The following is a 24,570-nucleotide window of genomic DNA, read 5'->3' as shown; positions in this document are numbered from 1 at the left end:
AATCAAACCCCCTAGTGAAATGATACATCAAACAAGCAGAGTTTATGACAAAAATGTAAGGATAATTTATTTTTTAATGTATTAGATTACATTTTAAATAGGAAAAACAATATGACCAACTCAATAGATTTATAGAAGTGAAAATGCAAATGGCCAATAAACTTAAGCACAAATTCAAGGGAGGATATAGCTCAGTGGTAGAGTACATGCCTAGCATGCATGATGTCCAGGGTTCAATCCCCAGTACCTCCATTAAAAAATAAATAAATAAAAATAAACCTAATTACCTCCTCTCCCCCCAAAAAAAGCACAAACTCATTAGTAACCATGACTGATGCAAATGAAAATTATGTTTTCTGATCATGAGAATGACAAGATACTTAGGACTGATAACAGCAAGTACTGTGAAAGGAAACAAGTAAGACTAACACAATCCTGGTAAAAGCTTAAATTAAGTAGGTACACTCTTCTGTGTGAATTCTATAATTTTTACCTGCTTACAAGTACTGGTACTAGAATATAAGGTTTTTATACCATGTGTCATATTGTATTAGCATTCAGCTAGTCCCGTGGTTCTCAAGGCTTTTGGTCTCAGGACTCCTCTGCAACCCTCAAAACTAGTGAGATCAATGGTAGACAGAGGCTTGGGAAAGGCTGACTACAAAGGGGCAAAAGGCAATCTAGGATAGGTGATAAAACTGTTCTGTATCTTGATTGTGGTGAGAGTTACCTGACTGTATATGTTTGTCCAAAATCATAGAACTTTAAGGGGGTGAATATAATGTATGTAAATGAAACCTTAAAAGAGACTTGACTCAAAAAAAGAAATTCTTTAAGATTCCCAAAGAACTTTTGTTTATGTGGGTTATCAATATTTAGTATATTAGAAATTATGAGAAAATTTGTAAATAGTTCTTTATGTCTTCATTATTTAAATAATAAATGCACTAAATGTTAACAAATAATATATTCTTTATGAAAAATAACTATTTTCCAAAGCAAAAAACATTTAGTGAGAAAACTCACATTTTTTTAGTAAATCTCTTTCATGTCTGGCTTCAAGTAGAAAAAAATTTGGTTCTCATACCTGCTTCTGCATTCAATCGCTTACAGTATGGCAGGTCATGTGGCCTCTTGAAAACTCCACTGAACACTTATGAGAAAGTTAAGTGTGAAAAAGACAGTATCTACATATTAGGATGAAACAATTTTTCACCTAGAAGTGTCAGGAACCCCAGGGGTTCCTGGGCCACACTATGAAAATCTCTGACTTAACCTATACAAGAAAATACCAAATATTGAGTATGGCAGAATAATAAAATGTACTTATTTTCAAATCAAGGAAGCAGTCTCTCATGCAGATAATCTATCCTGATTTAATACACTAATATTTCCCCGGTCAAAACGTCCACTAAACAATGATTCGGACTGAGCTACAAATTTCAACTTTAAAAAATATATCTGAGGTCCGAGGATTTAAACAGTTAAGTCCGTAATAAAGCAGCACCCTCAAGCCCTCACTCACTGACTCTAGGACAGGCAGAATAAAGGCAGCACGAACATGGAGAAAGGCAAAGAAAATGCCTGAGCTCAAAGAAACAGGAGATCATAAAACAAAAAGTCAGGTAGAATAACTGCAAAAGTAAAGCAATACAAGGGCGAACATATTCGGAATGTGAAATACAAGAAAAAAACAGATATTGCTCCTTAAAAGAACTCAAAACGCTGTAAAAAAGACATCCCCCTTCTAAGAGACAGTTAAACTATCCTAAATGGCACTTCTTGAACCATGTCACTCATATGACCGAAAATGGGACTCCACCGTCTTCTCAACTACCACTGTGTCTAACACGCCAAGCGAGGTGGGAGAACTCCGCGTCCAGGGGAAGGTAGGGGTGCCTGCTCGAGGCTTTTTATTTAAGTGTTTACACAACTTTCAGAGCCGGAGAGCCGTCCAGAACTAGTCACTCCCCCATGCGACTAAGTCAGACGCGCCGTTCCTGGGAGTTCTGTTCCCAGGTCACTTTAAAACACTTTCCCGGGAAGCGCTGGCACCACCCGGCAGTCCCCGGGCTCCGCAGCGGCCGCCCCGCCACCTGTCCCCGGGTCCCGCCCGCGGCGGTGGGGCGGCCCCGCACTCCCATGACGCCGCCTCGCGGACCCGGGCGCGCCTCCTCCGACGAGGACCGGGACCGCCTCCCTCCCGCGGCCTCAGCTCCCCCGTCTGCACTCGAGGGGCCGGACAAGCCGGCTCTAGAGCCCCTCCAGCTCCACTACCCGGCCCCGGGCGGGAGGCAGCCCGGCCGCTCACCCCGCTCAGGCGTCCTCGCGGTGAGACGGCCCTGAGGGGGCTGGTCTGCGGCAGCCCCGCACTCACCCGGCTGACGCTTCAGCGCCATCACCGACACCAGGTAGTGGGCGATGTCAAAAAAGGGGAACATGGAAGTACGAGAAAACGCAAGGGTCAGCTCATTCCAAGGAGAGTCCATCGCGACGACCGAGCGCGGCAGCCGGACGGCCGCAGCGACGGGTTCCCGGTGTACGCGAAGAGGCGTGGGGGAGGGGACGGCTGCGGCCGCGCGCTCTTTGGCGCGGCCTCGAGGAGCCCTGCGCGTGCGCTCCGGCGCCGGCGCGCGGAGGGGCGGGGCCGCGTGTCCCGGGAGCCGTGGGCGCGCGGGCGTTTGGTGGGTGGGCGGGGTGAGTGGCTTACCCCGTGCTCTCGCGAGGCAGTCCTTGTTCTAATAAGAGTCCAGCATCTTCTCCATGCTGGGTACTGTGTCAGACCCGAGAGAATGGGCAGATGAATACAACATAAATAATGAATTTTAAAATGCATTATGTATGTGAACTTTTAGTGCATTTATTATTTTTAAAACGAGTAAAGAACTACTTGAATTTTTTTCCCAGTTATGTCTAATATGCTAAATATTGACACATGGAACCCAAATAAAGTCTCGAGGACTCTTTGGGATCTTCAAGAACCTTTTTTAAAGTTTTAACTTACATACATTTTATTCATCCTTTTTTAGTATAAAGTTCTTTGGTTTTGAATAAGCACAGTCTGCAAGGGGAGACGTTCGGAGTCAGATTTATTTCTGTAAATTGATGTCACTCACCTAACATTTCTAGAGCAACTACAGTGTGCAAGTCACACTGTGCCTTATTGGAATGTAAAAAAAGAATATGATAACATCCTGCTCTCTGGAAACGTGTTTTCCCAAGGGAGATTACAAAGCAGGCATGGAAGAAGTACAGGTGCTGTGGTAGGGTAGTTCCAAGGAGAGGAAAACTGTATCAGAGAAATGGTCAGGGGAACTGGCCTCTAAAAGCTAAGTGAAAGATGAAGGGAAGTATTTTGGCTAGACTACAAAGTGAGAAATAAGCTTTAAAAAGTCCTTGAATGACAGACCATAAACTGGACGGTTTAGCCCCGGAGTCCAAGCTCCTGATCACTACATTTTATGTTCAGACAAATCAGAGCCAGAATACAGTCTGTTAACCATTATGCTAAACTGGACTTTTCTTTGGGGGAGATGGGGTACAATCAAGCAACAAGATTAGGAATAAACACAGTCTGCAAGGGGAGATCTTAGTGAGAATAGACTTAGAGCCAGGCGGAAATGGAGGGTATTTACTGGTCCAAGCAAAAGGTAGTGGAGGATGAGGACAACTGGAACAGGGAACCAGATGGGGGAAGATGCAGTAGAACCAGAATAGGCTGGATGTCAACTCAAAGAAGGATATGGGGAGTGGGAGAGTAGGATTATGATTGCATTCAGAAAAATAGGAAACAAGGAGAGGAGCAGACTTGGGTAAGAAAAACCCAAATTTAGTTGGGCACATTTTTTATTTGATGTGTCACCAGATCATACTGACAAGAGGACACTGGAAATACCTAGTGAGCTGCTAGATATGTAAGAGCCTCATGGGAGTAGGAACTGCAAAGGTAGACTTACACTGATTTTTTAAAATCTAAGAATTAATCTGTTCATTTTAATACATTTAACAAGTGCTTTTTGCATACGTGCTATGTACCAGGCATTTTGCTGGCTATCAGAGGCCCTGCCCTAAACACTAAATGTTTAAAACACTGGAAAAAAATTGTAGCTAATCTCTATATTTCATTATTTATCAAGAAAGGATAGAGTTGCTAAAATACTTTTCTTATGTGGTTTTCCAAGCAAGCACTTTGTATTAGAGAAAGGCTTTTAGACCTCTAGCAAAACTACAGGTAAAAAAGGCAACTCCTGTGATTACTTATACTTTCATGTTTCAGTTTGTTCCTTCCATACATTTCTTTATCTTTGGAATTACAGTATTACAAATTTAGAGGCAGAACTTGGATGTTGTTTCCCAAAGGGCTTTAGCTCTTTAATGTCTTAAATTCCACAAAATATGTGTTTTGTTCTTGGACTTAAAAAAATACTATAACATCTCTAAATCATATGTCTATGCCAGTATCATTCAGGGGTATAATTAAATTCATTATTAAGAGCAATAGGGCAATAGTGAAAAATCAGAGATTTTTTAAAGGTAAATAAAATATTTTACTTATCCTAAACAGATTAATTCCAACAGAAAAGAATTCATCATCTCAGGCTCTATAAGTAATCTGAAGCTTGTTTCACTTCAAAACTGTAAAAATTATGTCAGGAGTCTGCTTTTCTGTCACAGATTCCAGATGGGCCCCTTTTTTTGAGGTACAAGGGTGGGTGATGGAGAAGGCTGGGAACCTCTCAGACCCATGAAGGCTGGGCTAGTGAGGATCAAGGTGAATCTGGTAAAAAAAAAAAGAACACTGTAAAAAATTAGCTGGATCCCCTTCAGCTTAGAGCCTAAAGAATTTTTTTTTAACCTAAGGGAAATGAAATCATCTCATAAAAAGACAACCTCTATCTAAATTTTAACTGTGCTCACTGCATTTTCTTCTGGTCAGTGCTTTGGTTATTTAGTCTAATGAAACGGGCCAGAACAGAAGGAAGTGGGCAATGAAAAGAAGGAAGACTTTGAATTGGTAACAGGGAAAGGTAAGCTTGAGGGAAATTATGTGTAAAAATTAAAACTTTCCCTGACTTTTGGAGGCAGTTTACAAAGTTGCCTAATTATTGCAAATAAAATGAATCCAAATTATGAAATATTGCTTAATCCATTAGAAAGCAAAACTGGTCTAATTTACAAACATCTGAAAAAGAGTTTTGACTAAATATACTTGAAGTATATTGAGCTTAAAAACATGTGAAACCCACTTTTATTATCTAGTTTTTCAACAGCAATACTATTGACATTTTGGGCTGAACAATTCTTTATTATTTTATAGGATGCTTAACAGCATCCCTGGTCTCTACCCACTAGATGCCAGTAGCACATGCACACACACACACACCACCCCCAACTGTGACAGCCAAAAATGTCTCCAGACATGGCCAAGTGTCCCTGGGTCAGGGGGGCAAAAATGCCCCTAGTTTGGAACTACTTTATAAATGAATAAATTATTTTTCGGCAGCACGTTCTTCTATTTGTACAAACATTATGGTCTGGCCACTAATATTAATCATCAAGTTAATTCTGCAAAAACTCACATAACACTTCTTAGTCTCAGCTTGATCCTCCATCCCTCAGGATTAAGTTAGCAACATCCCACAACCCAATACCGCAAAGGTAATCCTAGCTATTTCTTCTCTGCAATACTGCTTTCTATCCACTGAGTGGCATGCCTTTCACTTTGGGAAACCAGTAACAATAACTTTTAAAAGAAGCACAAAGAGTCCTTGTTGAAGAAGTTTCATATTAAAAGGGTCAATTACACTCCTAAACTTTAGTGTTCTTGTTAGGCATTTTCACTCTAAAATTACTTTATAGGGATTTGATAACTGTGCCTTTTCAAATTATGGTGTAGTAATACTTGACATTTAAGACAAAACATGTTTAAATTCTATTTTTTTAATGATCAGCATTATCAAGGAGAATTAACCTAAACAGCACCAATTGCCCTGAGAATACCCACTGAACTCAACCAGGACAATAAGATGCTGGCACAGTGGGATTTAAGTGATTAGCCAATTTAAGTATACACTCAACTCTTTAGACTTGGTGTGTATCTCATAATACACGTTAATACGGTGACTTAGATCATATGACTTGGCTCACTTATTTCTTGCAATGGAAACTAAAGTCTTTTTCTGTAAACATCACTTATACCTCCAAGACAAACTGTTAAACTAAAAATATTCTCCATGTGTAACAAGTGCAAATTTACCTACTTAAAGATCTGATGTTATTAAAAGGAATGTCTCTAGTGTTCATCAGTGTATGGACTGCCGAAACTGCAGTCACCCACTGGTGCCACACCTGCCAGGTGTCCATGGTTAACAGCACTCAGAGTTACAATTCATCTCTGTTCAAGAGTAACAGGTACCATTAAATCAAAGAATAATAGAATTATGGAAGTTAAATGGACCCTTTTTTAAAAAAGTACCTTGGGTCAAAAGTCATAGAAAGTGGTTCTGGGCAGGTTAAGCAAAGTGAGGGATTTACTGTGAGGCTATCAAGGAATGAGCTATTAAACCCCAAGAAGAGCAAGAAGTTGGGTATTTCTGAGGCCAACAACAACCGATGGGTGTGAGCTGCTCTCAGTTACTAATGACAGTCAATGTCAACACTGTTCAGTCTCAGTGTCCCCCTATTCAATCCTGCCAGGAAAGACAGCCTGCCCTGGCCTAGGACAGACTCCCTCTGCTGGTTAATCAGCTCTGGAGGGATGCTGGGTCACATGGACCCACGGCAGCCCTAGGTGTTAGAGGCAGTGCCCTGAGAATGGAGGAAGCCAGGCAGCCATCACAAGAGGTGTCTATTACAATCATTTTCTTTAGACCATTTATTTCAGAGTAGGAAACTCAGGGCTAGAGAGAGATCTCAAAAGCAGGCAGTGACAGACCAGGATTTGTTATTATCCTGTTTCAGTCAACCTCCCCTAAGTTCTCCCACTGGGCTTTCTCTTGTCCCACACAGCCCGAATACTTCTCCTAAAGTTGCCTTTAACTGACAGATCCAGCATCCCCACAGCAATGAAAAGGCCACAAGATGAGAGCCAGAAAGGCCTAGTAGGAGTCAGAGCCCTGGATCAATAGGCAAGATTGAAGTTGTCTATGGTTTCCAGCATAACCAGTTTGTTGAAGGGGCTGAACTCAGTGGAGCACAGTCAGGAAGTGGATTTACCTCCCTCCAGACAAAGCCCCCAACTCCGATCCTATGTTAGAATTCCCTTTCCCATCCTTTAACATTATCTCAGCAGATGATCCTATTACTTCTTCATCATTTAAAATACTAAAAAAATTTTTTTTAATTTTTAAAGTCCAGTCCAGTCCAGTTAAAGTGTCAATCTTGCATCTAATTCAGAGCTTCTCCCCCTCCAACAGCTCAGGTCTGCCTGGCCCAGAGCCTGCAGTGGGGCAAGGGGTGTGGGGTGGTCTTCTGGCCTTTCCATCATCTGTGTCCTCCAGGGTCAAGGTAGTAAGTAGGGGAATTATAGAAAAGGAACAAAAGGCCTTCTAGTTCACAAGTGTTGGTTATAGATCTTGTTTTCTTTTGGCTGTTGATATTCTTCTTTACGGCAGTCTCCCAGGGCTGACTCATTCACAGAGTACATGTGGTTTCCACAATGATGCCATGGACCTCTACATAGCAAGGTTTCCTGACATCTGCAGTTATGGCAGATACCATCAGATGGCTAACCCAACAGGTATATCTAGCTCTGCATATTAAAACATTAAGTATGGTTTTTCCAGCCTCTCAGCAAGGGGTGGCCATGTGTTAGAATACTGGCAAATGAAAATGAAGAGGAAGTCTGTTTGACATGCTTGGGAAAACAAAGTGAAGAAGAACAAAGTTGAAGGAGGGACACTACTGGACCTTAAGACTTACTATACATCTACAGTAACCAAGAGAGTGTGTATTGATAAAAGAATAGAGAAATCGATCAATGAAAACTATGCGGCTTCTCATATTGAAATGACCTATGCCCTTGAGACAGACCCTTCTGCCTTGAGCAGAGGCATGCCCTGTGGCCATGGGAGAAAGGTCAAGAAAACAGCAGATAACTGAAGGTATCAGCTCTCTCTCTCAGACATACATCTGTGTGAGAGGGAAAAAAACCCTTTATCTGTTTAAATAGAGTCTGAATTGGCTTGGGGAAGGGAAGCACCTCCTTCCTCATAGAGAGAGGAAAGCAAAGCACTCTAACCCTTTAAATTCCATTCTACGAATTTCCTTTCAAGTTTTTGACCTCTTGGGCTGTTGGGAGTGAAGTTCTCAGTTAATTAAGTCCCTCTTAGACAGTCACACCCCTCTCTTTAGAATGTGGAGGTGACATCTTTTGTCTTAGGAGCTTTTGCTGGAATTCCAAGATAATAAATCCCAAATAACATTTTGTTACACCAAAAGACAGCCAAAGGAAAGAAATGTAAAAAAAAAGGTCGATGAGTGAATGTTAAAAGAAAACGCACGTAGCTAAGACTAGGAACTCACAAAATGCCAGGGATCTGTGTAGATGGGTTGATTAAAACAAAACATTAACAATGAGAACACAAAGTGCACCTAATCTTTGGAATTAGGAATCCTACCCACCTAGCGATCCATAAATGTGTGCAAACGACAGCAAGGTCCATAAGTAAAATAGAGAGGGCAAATGAAGTTGCAGGCGGGTTCTGGCCTGTAACAATCATGGAGGGAAATCATTTCAATGTAAAGCTATCCATATATGACAACTGACAATAAATACATACTCCATTGCTTGAGCCCAAAGTTGTCTAGCTTTCATACACAATGTATCTACATTACCTATCTCTTGTGCCGATTTTTTTAAAAAGCCAATGTTTAATTTGTGGAATTGTATATATGTGTGTATAGATAAAACGTATATTCCAAGGACTGCTTCAATCACTGCATGTTCCTTCGATGTCTGTAAATCTGTGTCAGTTGTGGAAGATTAAAATCTGTAAAATGTAAAATGTAATCTATCTATTATCCATGAAGTCAAGTATTCTTAACAAGTTTTCATGTAAAAATTGTAATGTTAAAAAAAAAAAGCTAAAGAGAATGTTTGTAATATTAGCACAACTTCTAATAGGCATTATGGGTACTTAGAAGGGGATGATTTCTCAGAATGTTCAACCACGGAAATGTACTTTTCCCCCTCCAAGCAGTTTATGAAGCTGAAAATTCAGCTAGGACAACCCTGTATAAAGCTTTTCCTATCTCCACTGTCGTCAGCTGCACTCTCAGGTTATCTGTACCATTTATTCACTCAGTAACTACGTGTCTCACCCATCAGATCATTAACAGCAAAGTCTCTCCCTCCCCCTCTTCAGCTTCTCTCTCTGTTAGGCTCCACTAGCCAGTATCAACATATCAAATTACATTCTTGACTTTAAACCAAGGAGTTCATTTGGGAAAGTTTCTCATCTTGGGAGATGGTGTACAACAGTGGTAGCATAGAACACTCAGTCAGACATTCTACTTACTGTGCAACCTTATAGAAAGTGGTTGCTAAATCTCTACAGGCCCACGTATTCATCTTTAACCTATTTCACAGTGTTGTTTTCAACATTAAGAGAGCATACCACAGATAGAATAAACTAGTGGTTACCAGTCGGGGGGTGGGGGGGGCAAGATAGAATAGGGGTGGGGGAATGGGAGGTACCAACTCTTGGGTATAAGATAGGCTCAAGGATGTATTGTACAACATGGGGAATATTGCCAATATTTTATAAAAACTATATATGGAATATAACCTTTAAAAATCATTAAAAATTTTTAAAAAGGAAACAAACAAACAAAAATAACTGACCTGACAGATAAGCAGGAACTGAGGGGAAAAAAAATTAAGAGCATACATACGAATTGCTTAGCACAGCACCTGACACATGGTCCCTGTTTGATAAATCTCAGTTTCTACTCTTCTTTTATAATATACAGATCTCTTAAAAGGGACAAAGAAGTTCGTTTCCTACTGCTTCCTTAACTACTAAAGTTATAAAGAGTATACTAATTTTAGAGGCACAGAGGTTAAGGGTGCAGGTGCTAAAGCCAGACATGCTGGGTCAAATCCCAGCTCTGGCTCTTCCTCGCTAAATTACCTTGGGCAAGTTTCTCTAGGCCTCAGTTTTCTCATTTCTAAAATGGTGAAAATAATACATGCGATCTCACAGGATTTTGTGAGGATTAAAGATATTAAGACATGTAAAAACAGTGCCTAGCACATAGAAATCCCTCCATAAATGTCAGTTATTATTCAGAATGTACTTATCCAACATTATAATGACTTTCTCTCTTATCTCTCTTCCCATGAATGGAATTCAATTTGGGCCTCATTTCACAGAAAATACCTACCACATAAGAGCACTCAAATTTGTGTCCTAGTGTATTGACCTAAGTAATGAAGAGAATGATCAGTGTGCAATAAAAAAAAAGGATGCAGACTTACTAAAGTTCAGTAAAACTGTCTTTAGCATTCTAAGAAAATGTACAGGCATTTCTCCTTTATTTTTCTCCCTTTGTTTGTGTTTTGTTTTTTCTTATTTCCTTCTCTTTAGCACAATACCTAGAAATAATAACATGTGCCCAAATAGAAATAACGATAATGCTTCCCTGAATACATGAAGGTAATGCTATTGCTTTGACTAAAGTCGTGTTGTCGTGTTCTTGTGGCTTTCCAGGAGTTCTCTCATTCTCTCAGCCAGAAGTCATCCAAGTCATCAACACTGAAATCTACTTGTACAGTTCAGAAAAGTCTGTGGCAGAACCTCCAATCCTCTAAATTCACCTAACTTTGACATGCCAAAGTAAAAAAGTAAGAAAGAAAAAAAAAAAAAGTTGGCCAGGGCAGCATATTCTAAAGAAGAGCTGGGAACATTCACTACCAGTCAGAGGTTAGGACAACACCAACAGTTGTTGCAAATCCATAAACAGGAGAGAGGCTGATGATAAAATTAGATATAGGGATTTTAAGGCTAGCTAGTTAGAATGGGTAACTGGCAAATCTGTTCAGTCACAGTGTAGCTGAGACTAATAAATCCAGATGAGGCTTAGTTAGCAGGCTTAAGTAGCAACGAAGTCAAACATTACTAGCAAAAATGTTGGGTATGGCGGGGAGAGTATAGCTCTAGTGGTAGAGCCTAGCATGCACCAGGTCCTGGGTTCAACCCTCAGCACCTCCATTAAAATAAAGAGGTAAATAAATAAACCTAATTATCTACCCACCCCGCCACCGGCCACCAAAAAAAAAAAAAAGATTTAAAAAATGTTGGGTTAAAAAAAGTTAAGCTAGGAGGGGAGGGTATAGCTCAGTGGTAGAGTACATGCCTAGCATGCACAAGGTCCTGGGTTCAATCCCCAGTACTTCCACTAGAAAAATAAATACATAAACCTAATTACCTCCCCCATCAAAAATAGTTAAGCCAATGAAGCAAGAAACACCTTGGTGACAAGGTGTGGATGACTAGCCATAGTAAAACTACTGATTGTTAAACAGTAAAAATTAGTAGTTTAAAACACTTAACAAGAGCCAAAGAAAAATTCCTCCCAGACAGGTGAAGAGTTGCACCAAAAGGACTTGCTATCCAAAAGACATCTTCTCACAAAAAGCTCTAACCATAAAAGGAAAAAAGTTGATAAATAGGATTACACTAAAATTAAGAACTTCCAATTATCAAAAGACACCATTAAGAGAATAAAAAGGCAAGCACAAAGTGGAAGAAAATAGTTGCTATATCTCCAGCAAAGGAATATTACCCAGAAAACATAAAGACCTCATAAATTGATAAGTGAAAGACAACTAGTTTTTTTTTTAAGTTCAATACAAAACTGAGCAAAATCTTGAATGGGTAATTTACAAAAGAGGATACCCAAATAACCAATAAACATAGGGAGACATGCTCAACTTCAGTAGTCATCATGGAAATGCAAATTAAAACTACAGCAAGATACTACTATATGCTCATTAAAATGGCTAAAATGAAAAAGAGAGAATACCAAGTGCTGCTGAGGATGTAAAGCAACTTGAACTCTGTTATCCCACTGATGAGAGTGTAAGTTGATACAAACACTTTGGAAAACTGGTGGTGGTATATGCTAAAAGCGAACATGGATATCCTCAGACCCAGCAACTCCATTCCTAAGAGAACATATGTTTACCAAAAGACATGTACACAAATGTTCATAGAGGCACTATTTAATATAGTCCCACACTGAACCCAAATGTTCATCAAAAGTCATATGGGTGAATAAATTGTGCTATCCACTTGCATTATATACATAACAATATATTTGCAATGAGAATTAAGAAATACTGCTACCTGTATCAACATCAATGAGTCTCAAATATAATGTTGAAAGAAAGAAGCTGGAGATTTAAGGAAGAAAAAAAAAACAAACAGTACATTCTGCATGATTCCATTGACATGGAGTTTAAAAACAGGCAAAACTAACCTATGGAGTTAGAAGTCAAGATGGTGGATGTTCTTCGAGGCAGGAGGAGGGGCTTCTGGAGTTTCAGTTCCATTTTATGATGCTGGTTTGTTCACTATGAAAATTCATAGAGTTGCACTTTTACGATTTGTGCACTTTTTGGTACATACTTTATACTTCAAAAAAATGTAATTAAAGAGGAGGAATGACGTCTTCTAACAAACTTACGGGGCACCTTGGGACTTGGTAGGCAGTCTGGCCCTGTCTAGGTTTTCTGTCTCTCCAGAAGAAGCCCAGTCTCTGTGGCAGTAGCAGGTGAGCCAAGGTATAAAAACTTACCCTAATTCATGTTGTCTTTGTAGTCCAGTCAAAGGCATTGTTATGTCATCAGCTCCATCCGAATTCCAGCTTCTTCTGGACTCCTGAGACACAATAGCTAAGCTGTATGCAGTTCCCTTTGTTCCATACTCTCCTGGAGTCTGTTTCCTAAAGAATTCCCTCCAGAGCAGATGACATTAATAATAATCATCCTGGAGTTCATCATTAGGTGCCAGTAATTTTGGCCCTTAAGAACGATCGATTCCTTGAATCATTTACTTTTTTTTCTTTTTACACTGCGGACAGAGCTGCTTAAAAAGTCAGGGTGGAGGTGAGGGTGGTCACCAGACACCAAGTCTGCTGTGGGGACCCTCAATTATATGCCTCTGCATATTATAAGGGATCTCTTCTCCTTCCTGAAAGGGAAGTAATTTTAGCTAAGTAGAGGTAAGATTCTTGTGTTGTTGCTTAAACAAACATATAATTTGGGCTCCAGATATGCAAATGTTATTAGATACATTGAATTCAGAGCTGGGTGGCAAGGCAGGCTCAAAATTCATTAAGCAAGTATTCTCCACCAGGCTGCTAGATCATGAGAGCCAGTGAGGTTGGGATGAGAACACAAGGGGATCTCTTGCAGTATTGTGCTGTGCTGGCCTAGGGGAGGGGTGACATGCATAACATAAAACTGTTCTTCTTATCCTTCCATTGCATCATTTCTGTTGTCTGTGTTCCACTGGGATGCTGTGACCTCTCCCTGGATTCCAGAGCTCTAACGAAGGTATTTTCATTCATGGATGGTTGTTAAATTGGTTTCTCTGTGTGCAGGAAGGAGGGCAGGAGCCTCCTGTCTACCCTCTTGCTGATGTTACTGCTCTGATCTTTTCTATTTGTTAACTTTCTCTGGCTCTAATCCCAGATGTGACGATGGACTTTGATTCTTATGTTGTATTTGCATTTGGTCATTTCCATCGTGACCTTAGGAATTGATCCTAGGCAAAACACCCAAAGATATTTGGATTTTGTTTTTGTATCCTGTGCATTCTAACCTGATAAATAACTCGCTTCCCATTTTTTGTTTTGTCTCTAGTATGCTGGCCTCAACAGTAGCATCTCTTAGAGACTGCACGCTGCCATGTAACTGGAGTGAGGAGGCTCATTCACAGGCTATTCTACACTCAGAGATTTGCTGAGTTCTGGCTTTAGGAAACCCTGCGGTCTACACAAAACATAGGGGAAAACTGCCAGCATGAATTCAGTAATAATCTTCAAGCATAATTAAAATGTATACTAGTATATCTTGTGAAATATCTAACTTTATATACGAATTTCCTATTCTCAAGTTTTTTTTTAATGTTAGCCAAATTTTGAATCTTCCAGGATTTTAAAAAAGTCAATCATCACTACAATTTTCATAAAGAAGTCACCTTTTTCACAGAGCTAGGTCTGTGATACTTGATTTGAATGAGGTCAAGGCGGTTAGCTTGGCAAAGTCCCAAGATTTCAGCCCACATCTATCCTAACCCCTAACCCTTAGTGCATTATAAGAATTTGACAAAAGAATATGAATGGAGCACTAAAAATCCAACAGAGCATCGTTACAGTGGCAAAAGAAGGCCATTTCCAGCTAAATTAACACCAAGGTTAAGACTTTATTGTTTAAATTGCTAAATATTAAACCACTAGCAAAAGGAAGTCTGAAATTGGCCTATAATATTCAACTATATAAAGAAATTAATTCAAAACTACCGGTGGAAACTTTTCAGACAAAAACTATCTTAAATCAATTTTAAGTTGCGTAAGAATAACATTTTTTTGGTAAGAAATTATTTATTTAAACACATCTGAAATCTTCCATGTCTAACCCTCTGCCCTTCCACATTCCATCCTAACCAGGATCTGAGGCTATGAGAATTATTTTTTAGCTTTTAAAAAGCAGCTAGTAGCGGGGGCTAAAAGGGGAGCAAACAGACAGCTGGATGAAATATGCCTTGCTTTTATTCTCTTGATGGAAACATTACTGCTGCATATTTAGGCTATTTTAGGGATGATGGAGAGGGAGAAGTGATGAAGTGAGCATGAGAACTGAGAAGGTGTCAATCATTCATTAATTTCAGGACAGTCGATCTTTTCAGCTCCATAAATGAACTGTGAATTACAAGAGCCTCTCAGGTCAGATACAGGAACTCAGTGTGAGGGCCCAGAGGGAATGAGGGCTTTGGAGTAAGACAAAGACACATTCCTCTGCAAGTTGTGATAAAGGTTGTGGCGATCTCAGGGAGGAATCTGCAAGTGCTGGGGCTTCATCACCAGGGTATAACCAGCCAGTTTAGAAACCAGCTAGCACAAGGGCCGAGGGCTACCCAGCTCAGGCAGCAAGAACCTGACAGGCGACAAAGTCATACTCCAGAATGGGTGGGAGGGTCCAGTTCAGGGAACATTTGTCTACATCTTGGCCAAGAAAGGAGGAAAGTGAATGGTATAAATACACAAGAACAGTGATAGGAAAGTTAAGGGCTAAAAATGAGCTGACGTTTTATCGAAAACCCTTGTCTGGATTATTCTAGAACAATTTCACTTACCGATTTGAAAATTCAAATTGGCTTTTCCCTTCCATCACGGTGCACAATTCAGCTCAGTCTGGTTCAAGATGCTGACAAACTTCAGGGCTGGTGCTTGAAAGAAGCTTTTCAAGTAGATAAAGTTTATCTGAACACATGACAATTGATATATACAGAATAGAAGCTTTTGCTTTCTTTGTCTTTCTTCGTGGTGGTAGTAGAGGCAACTTTCAAGAAGATGCCAGATATCTGTAAGAATAGTTATCTGCCCCGTAGAGAATTTCTGTAGAATTCAATTCTATTATTTAAAATAATTTTTCTACCAACCAGCCCCAGCCTGAAGCTTGACACAATAATTAAACTAGCTATTTTACAACTACCTAAAGACAACTTTGTCAACTGCTTTAATTTACAAAGGTTATTTTTAAATCCCATTCTTTTGACTATTTTAAAGATTGTATGTCCCATGGTATCCTTTTAAAAACTTGGTTTTATGTGCTTACAATTTTGCCTATAATAGATCATTTTAATGATGAAATTTGATCACTTTGACAGAAAACGGATCAATGGATTCCTAAGGGTCAGGGAGGAGTTTGTTGCAAAGGGCTCTGTGGAGATTTGAAGAATTGTTCTACACTTTGATTATGGTGGTGATTGCATTTGTCAATTATTGGGATGAGTTTTACTGAATGTTAAATTCTATTTCAATAAACATGACTGTTAAAACTTAAAAAAAATGGCGTTTCCAATTTCACAATGCATGAAGGATTGTTTGAAGCTATTAGTGTAAAATGTTGACATTTTTGTGTATAGCCTTGCTCACAGAATGGAGGAGTTGGCCTCCTAAGGTCCCCTCCAGCCAATGTGAAGCAGCGTGCAGTGGGTCGGGGCAGGGAACACGCAGGATTTGGAATCAGAAGCTCAGTCATTAACTGGAGGATTCTTCTTGGATGAGCCCTTTCAACATCTCTTAAGTCTCAGTTTCAACAGTTGAAAACGGGCTTGAAAATACCAGTTTTATTGATCTCACAGTCTATAGATTCAGTTATGCATTTACATATTTTGAATGAACAAAAAGCTCTTTATGAATATAAATTATTTTTACAATCGTGTGTGGAAGATTTTGGAAGATGACCCTAAGTAGGGTCGGCCAACACAAGGCAGAGAACAGATGGAGGAATTGCAATCACCTCATTAAAGTGTTTTCTAACTTCTGTGCCCAGAATATCTTTCCCTACCAGGGTGCAAATTCTGGAGGCAAGAACTCAGTTTCAGACACCTTCATGCTGCCCATACTCCCAGGTGTCATCCTTGAGGGGTAGTAGGTGCCAAAAAAAAAAAAAAGTTTGTTGAATTGTACCACCTGGCTTCAGCTTCCAGCTTTCTCTATATTGATTAGCCCAGAGGGTAAATGGGAGTAAACTGGGCAGGAAGAAGGGGAACCTTGCTTTACAACAGGGGAAAGCAGCCTTGTCATTGTGGTCCTCACTGTGCCTTGACTGTGCTGCCTTTTCTGTTCTGGACACAGCCAGGTCCTGGCACTCTAAGTTGTCAAGAGCTCGGTGGGCTAACCGGACTAGCAGCTTTGTGTGGCTAGACACAGGACATCCTTTCTTTTGGCACATTTGGGGGGTAGGTTTACGGACAGAGTCGTCGTCCCTCTCTTCCTGGCCCTAGCCCTCTGCAGATCTAGTTATGCTGTTTAGGTTCCTGAAGTACAAATCAGCATAATCCGATTAGATTAGCCGTTGAGGGGCGTTTGGGGTCTGAAAAGCGGAGAAAAGAAAAGTTCTCACAAAGAGTGGAGCCTGGAGCTTGGGAGGGGAGGGGCGACAATTGCTCCTGTGCTGCTGGCCTGAAAGCTTGCACCTGCACAAGCCCTCTTGTAAACAAGGACTCTCAGATGGTATTAAACTGGGCACTGAGAAGTCCGGGGGGGTCAGGGAGGTAAGCATGGGGAAGAGAAAGGCAAGACAGAGGCTCTGCATCCCATTAATTGACTTATCTGGATCAGCAAAGCGGGGCTTGCTGACAGAAAAGAATGGCCGCTTGATTCCTACTCAGCACTGAGAGTGGGTCAGCCCCGTAATCTGGTCTATCAAGATAAGCGTTTTAGAATCTCTGCAAGAGACTGATAAGGGGTTTACTTATAGGGAACAAAGTTCACTGGACGTTTGATTTCAGCACTTTCTGAATGGGACTTCAGTACCTTTCATTTATTTCCAGGGGGGAAAAAAAAGCTAGGCGGTGCTAGTTGTTTCAGGCCTGTGGGTAATGTGTGCTTAGAAATTACAGAAGAAAAACTCACCTATCAATTTGTTAAAATAGGTGAAGCCCAGGGAATTTTTTGACCAAGTGCACCTTTCTCTGCTATAGACAGTTTATGGGTATAACTGAAATTTTCATTATTTTCAAAACTAAGGACACATTTATGTGTTCGGTAAATGTTGAGTTTCAAGCAAGCAATTTCTCTTACCCTTCTCATTTGGAAGAAAGTTTTTTGTTGTTGTTTTGTTTTAACCCCTAAAGGTGAAGAGGTCCTGAGATGATGTCCCTGTAGTTTCTAGGGATCAACCGTCTGCACGAGTTTACGTGATGCTCAGACAACATCTACATGACTCTTGACTCTATGGGACTAAAAAGAAGCCTCATTTAAGCCTGACTTATGATGTGATGAACATCGAAGGCCAGTTAGAGAAGGCTCATTTCTGTTGATACACCTTCTGCAGTGCTGGTCAATGTAATTTAAATGCTGGGAGGAAGGGAGCCCTGGTCACTTCCTTTGTATAATTTATTCTTTATCAAAGAATTCTTCGGGAGAGAAAACCCAGATCAACAATCAAATGACTGCATTCTTTAAAAAAGAAATTCATTTCAATCACTGCCTACCTGCGGTGAACATTTCTTTCATGGGAGGTTTCTATTCTTCAAGGTAGAAGAACACAGAAAGAGAAATGTGGCCTGTGTTGAAAGGCAGATGTGGATTCAGAGCCTAGCCTTGCTGTTTGCTCATTGCATGAATCTCAAGTTGGTCTCAGAGACTTTTCCAAGCCACAGTCTCCTGGACTGCAAACCAGAGCAAATACTTCCGTTAAATGGTTGTTAGGAGTATCAGAGATGACATTTATAAAATGCCTGGCACGTAACAGGCCTTCAGTGAATATTAATAACCCTTTCTTGAGGTGTTTCTAGTTCCCCTGCCCACCCACAACTTGCCCCATTCAGCTCTTTCTGTCATAGGTACAAGTAGGGGTATCATGATACCCAAGTACAGTGCACAGCGCTTTCTAGTCCCAAGAGCCGTCTCTGCCTTATCTCCTCTGTCTTTTCACCCGTACATCTATATATCCTTCTCAATTTCTGTGACAGCGCCTCTTTCTTCCTGGAGCCTAGAGCCATACAGCCTCTCAGAGAACAAAGGAGATGCTGCAAGGCTGTTTTCAGAAACCCTGGAGCCTAGGGAAGGAATTCAGTCTAGGGAGGCAGGTAAGAAAAAAAATATATTTCTATCTGCTAGAAGCCAAAGTGAACATGCAGAATACCTTAAGTGTGAGCTGGGGGTCTGGGGGTCTGGAGGCCTGATATCCAGAGAAAGGGGTGAGAAGCAGATCGGAGAAGGCCCAGGAGGTTCATGAGCTCAGACAGCCCCTGGCTCCCTTGGGCTGTGGGTTGAAACAGTTGCATCTCACATGTCCTCTTACATGGAGTGATTGAGTGGCATCAAAGGCAATGGTGCAGGATGTCCATAGTCAGACGAGATGCTGGGTCTTCCCACATAGATTTTAGTAAAGGTTCCTTTTGAAAAAGCCTGACCTTTTCAGAGCTATCTTCCATCATGATATAGATATAGATCAGATATATAGATATATATCATCAAGATACAGAAGGGGCACACAACTTTACAGTATATGAATATACAATTATGCCACGACCAGAAAAAGATCTATCCAAACAAGGCGAGGCAACATTTTATTATTATATATACCATATTGATCCCAATAGATTTCAAAGAAACCTTTCATTAGAATTTATTGCCTGGTCCTTCTTTGGGGGAGGGGGCAGTGGGAACTCTGCCCTGCTCTGTGCCCTGGGAGGCACACATCTCAGCCTCGACCACTCTGGCGTCCGTGCTCCCGGAGCTTCTGGTTGAGTATGAGGAGCAGCAAGAACTCTCACCCATTGCTGGTGGAAATGCAGAATGCTGCAGCCACTATGGGAGGCAGTTTGGCAGTTTCTTACATCCTAATAGGTGTGTGGTGGCCATTTTTTAATCAGATTGTTTGTTTTCTTTGTGTTGAACTTTAAGAATTCTTCTTGAATTCTTCATGTATTTTTTTGTATTTTTGTATTTTTAATTTTTTTCTTTGTGTATTTAGATAACAGATGTGTATTTTGCAAATATTTTCTCTCAATCTGTGGCTTGCTTTCTCTTTCTCTTGACATTGTCCTTTACAGAGGTCAAAAATACATTTAAAGGAAAAAAAAATTGTTACTAACCCTGCTCCCACTCTCCATTTTTTTTTTCTTCAAAAATAGCCTTGGAAAATAACTTTTTGATCACCATCTTCTGGGTATATTATCATGTCCCTCCCATTATATAAATCATAGCTTTAAAATATTCCTTCTGAAATACAAAAACTATAGATTATAGAACACTTTATCAATTTATAAAAACATGGCTGTTGAGGTCATTTTAATTTAGTATACTTATAACCACAAACAACTAAATGCATAGCTTTTTAAATTTATACCCATTTGGCCCATCCACTTAAATAGTTTATCTGATCATGTAACACTCATACATCTATTCTTTAAACAAAATTACTTAGGAAAAAAAAAAGATGTTTACAGTTTGGAAAATGTATATTTTTAAACTTTTGCTCAGAAAGTTCTTTTCAAATATATATGTGACTATCTCCTAAAAACTAATGTTTACACCCAGATATTTTACAATATATGCTGGAGTGGGGAAGGTGATGAGATGGGCTTTTGAATTGGCCTGAACTGGTCTTTTTATTCCTGAAAGACTAGAAAGGAATGGGCCCTGCCCAAATGCCATTCCAACGCATGGAAAAGGAAGATCAGGCAGAGCATGGCTGAAGGCAGTGTTGATTGAAAAAAAAAACCCACAATGTAAGAGCTGTGAGTTCAGTTTTATTTGGGGGCAATACCAAGGACTCTAGCCCGGGAGACAGCCTCTTAGCTCTGAGGGACTGCTCCAAAGAGGTGTTTTTGGTTTTGTTTTTTTCTTTTTTGAGTTGTGTTTGTTTTCCCAATAATGTTATTGGGTAATATGCCTGCCGGCAAGGTTTCAATAAGGTGGTTAGGATCAAAAAGAATCAAGAACTCTGATGTACAGTCTCTTCAGCAAGTAGTGTTAGGAAAACTGGACAACAGCATATAAATCAATGAAGTTAGAACACTCCCTCACAACAGACACAAAAATAAACTCAAAATGGCTTAAAGACTTAAATATAAGGCAAGACACAATAAATCTCCTAGAAGAAAACAAAGGCAAAACATTCTCTGACATAAATCTTAGCAATGTTCTCCTAGGGCAGTCTACCCAGGCAATAGAAATAAGAGCAAAAATAAACAAATGGGACCTAATTAAACTAATAAGCTTTTGCACAGCAAAGGAAACCATAAGCAAAAGAACAACCTATGGAGTGGGAGAAAATATTTGCAAATGACGTGACTGTTAAAGGCTTAATTTCCGGAATATATGAACAGTTAATACAACTTAATAACAAAACAACAAACAACTCAATCCAAAAATGGGCAGAAGACCTAAACAAGCAATTCTCCAATGAAGACATACAAATGGTCAATAGGCACATGAAAAAATGCTCAATATCATTAATCATCAGAGAAATGCAAATCAAAACTATAATGAGATATCACCTCACACTAGTCAGAATGGCCATCATTCAAAAGTCTACGAATGATAATTGTTGGAGAGGCTGTAGAGAAAAGGGAACACTCCTACACTGCTGGTGGGAATGCACTTTGGTGCAGCCATCATGGAAAACAGTATGGAGATTCCTCAAAAAACTAAAAATAGACTTACCATATGGTCCAGCAATCCCACTTCTGGGTATATATCTGGAGGGAACTATAATTCAAAAAGCTACACACACCCCAGTGTTCATAGCAGCACTATATACAATAGCCAAGACATGGAAGCAACCTAAATGTCCAGTGACAGGTGATTAGATAAAGAAGTTGTGGTATATTTATACAATGGAATACTATTCACCCATAAAAAAGAATAAGATAATGCCATTTGCAGCAACATGGATGGACCTAGAGATCATCATTCTAATTGAACTAAGCCAGAAAGAGAAAGAAAAAATACCATATGATATCACTCATATGTGGAATCTAAAAAAAAAAAGAAAGGACACTATGAACTCATCTACAAAACAGAAACAGACTTGCAGACATAGTAAATAATCTTATAGTTACTGGGCAAAGAGGGTGGGAAGGGATAAATTTGGGAGTTTGAGATTTGCAAATGTTAGCTACTATATATAAAAATAGATTTAAAAAAAAACCAAGTTTCTTCTGTATAGCACCAGAAACTATATTCAATATCTTGTAATAACCTTTAATAAAAAAGAATATGAAAACAAATATATGTATGTATATACATGACTGGGACATTGGGCTGTACACCAGAAATTTACACATTGTAACTTGACTGTACTTCAATTTCTAAAAATATTTTTGATAGAACTTCGATGTAAAAAATTCTGTCTGTGAAAAGCAGTGATTTTGAGCAAAAATGACTGAGGGTTGAATTCTGGCTCCACAGTGGAAACTAGGGCAAGTTAAATAATCTCTTAAATTTCAGTTTCTTCATCTGTGAAGTAAGAATGGTACAGATAATTGATATAACAGTAACAATATAACACTGTTAGGAAGATTAAGTGAGCTGATATACAGGAAGATCTTCCACAGTGCCTGACATTAGTACACACTCAGCAAATCTTGGCTGTTACTCTTATTACAATAAATTTATTTTATTTTTATTTATATCATAAATAATTCTGAAATAGATACCCATATACATTAATTTTTTGACCATAGTTCTGATTATTTCTTTATGATAGGCTCCTAGCAGGAAAGTTCCTTAGGTCCAAGAGGATGAACATACTGGATACTCCTGTTCTCTAAATTGATCCAGAAAAGGCAAGTCTATAGCTTGCCTCATTCCACTACCAGGGAATTGTTGAACTCTGGAAGTTAAATCTTAAACATTATTTGGTAGATTACAAACCTAACTAAGGTTTATGTAAAAATGTAGTGCTTTCTAAAATCTAAGTCAGCCATAAAAAAAAGAATAAAATAATGCCATTTGCAGCAACAAGGACGGACCTGGAGGTCGTCATACTAAGTGAAGTAAGTCAGAAAGAGAAAGAAAAATACCATATATCACTTATATGTGGAATCTAAAAAAAATGACACAAATGAACTTATTTACAAAACAGAAACAGACTCACAGACATAGAAAAATTTATGGTTACCGTGGTGGGAGAAAGGGGGTGGTAGAGAGATAAATTGGGAGTTCAGGATTAGCAGATGCTAACTACTGTATATAAAATAGAAAAACAACAAGGTCCTACTGTACAGTACAGGGAACTATATTCAATATCTTGTAATAGCCTATAATGAAAAAGAATATGAAAAGAAATACATATATATTTTAAAAAACTGAATTACTATGCTGTACACCAGAAATTAACACATTGTAAACCGACTATACGTCAATAATACTAAATTGATAAATAAATAAAATCTAGATTAAAAATGTTTTAAACCTAGTGATTTTAATGCTAATTATAGGTCATTAACAATAAAGAGAAAATAGGACGGAAAGTTTCCCTGTCTGCTGTAAACTCCAACAGTCACAGAGGGGAGAATGCATTTGGGAGCCCATGCCTGGCTTCCTGTAAGCCTTGAACCACATTCTCCCCCTGACAGTCCTTCCTAACTTAACACCTGCCACTATAAATCCCCCTACTTTGCATTGCCTTTGAGCTTTTAGACTCCCTCCTTATCTTTGACCTTTTCATTTAAGGATGTGACTTTTAGCTAACCTTTGGCCTGCAGGTCAGCAGTTAAGCTGTCCATTCTCCCAACCTCTTTCATCCTTTGCCCTTTTAAGGACAAAGCCTGTTGTGTGTAACTTACACATATTTGGGTCATCTCAAGCCATTCTTGTGTGGTGAAACCTCGTCAGGCAGGTGCTGCAAGGTCCCTGTTGAATGGATATTTTAAGAAACAAACTTTTAAGAAGAGCTTTAGACTTTGGGTTTCTCAGGAGAATTCACCTGGTTCAAGTTGCATTTCAATGTTTTCTTTTAGAGGAAGCTAGAGGAGTATTCTTAATGGAGCCAGTCTTGACATAGTTTCTCATTTTGAAAGGGAGGTCCCTGGCAGGGCTGTTATAAGGATTAAATGCTTGAAAATGTCACTGCCCTCAAGAAGATCTTAACTTGTGGCTGGGGACAGAACATACACAAGGTTTCTATAGAACAGGTGAGAGAAGTAAGGGTCTTGAAGCACATAAGGGGATTCTAAGAAAGGAGAGATTGAGTGGTAGAAATCTAGGAGGACTTCATGTAAGAGATGGTGTTTAAGATGAGTCAAGCTTCCTGAAGGAGTGGTATTTAAGATCAGTCATGAAGGGTTTTAGCAAGTGGAATTTAGTGCAGGCAGATGTAAATTCAGAGGTATTAAAGAGTGGGACATGTTTGGGGACCACCAAGTGAAGTGATTTCATGAGCATGTATAATATATTTAAGCAATTGTGGAAGGTAAAGGGAAGGGTACCTTGGGCCAGGCTGCAGAAAGCCTAGTTTGCTGGGCATTTGTCTCAGTCTGGTGGACAAGACACTGAAGGCTTGATAGCAAGGGAGTGACCTGACCAAAGCTGTGGTTTGAGAAGAACAATCAGGGAGCGATGTGAAAGGTGAAGTGAAGGGAGGGGACTAATTAGGGAGTGCTAGATTTTTTTTCTAGACTAAAGACAAGGGGGAGAGTGAGGTTCAAAGCCAGAACAGTGGCTGTGAGGATGGAGAGAATCAGTGGATGTGCTCAGTAAATTTGTGAAATTCTTCTTAAAGAGAAAAAAAAGCCAATTTATTTTTTGAATACTTTATTTTCAATAAATTAATAGTTAAATAGCAAATTATAATCAATGATTAAAAAAACTCACAAAACA

The 24,570-nt window shown here is 39.6% G+C and overlaps 1 protein-coding gene and 1 long non-coding RNA gene across 3 annotated transcripts in view; one reads left to right on the top strand and one right to left on the bottom strand.

The window, feature by feature from the left end:
* The window catches only part of TMEM38B (transmembrane protein 38B), a 41,731-nt gene extending 39,138 nt beyond the window's left edge, over positions 1–2,593 (bottom strand). The window contains exon 1 of one of the 2 annotated variants that reach the window (XM_032478123.1): positions 2,378–2,593. In XM_032478123.1, the coding sequence (XP_032334014.1) occupies positions 2,378–2,489 (112 nt within the window). In that variant the 5' untranslated portion in view covers positions 2,490–2,593. The remainder of the gene's footprint in view (positions 1–2,377) is intronic. The other variant, XM_032478124.1, reaches the window with a different exon arrangement.
* Positions 2,594–11,350: 8,757 nt separating this feature from the next.
* Positions 11,351–19,641, top strand: LOC116663390. Its single transcript, XR_004319636.1, has 3 exons — positions 11,351–12,044; positions 12,713–12,715; positions 19,499–19,641. It is a non-coding gene; the product is annotated as an uncharacterized LOC116663390 (long non-coding RNA).
* Positions 19,642–24,570: the final 4,929 nt, after the last annotated feature.

Source organism: Camelus ferus, chromosome 4, assembly GCF_009834535.1.
Source record: "Camelus ferus isolate YT-003-E chromosome 4, BCGSAC_Cfer_1.0, whole genome shotgun sequence".
NCBI classification, from domain to species: domain Eukaryota; kingdom Metazoa; phylum Chordata; class Mammalia; order Artiodactyla; family Camelidae; genus Camelus; species Camelus ferus.
Note: the sequence above shows the minus strand (reverse complement) of the source record. Positions and strands in the feature narration are given on the sequence as shown.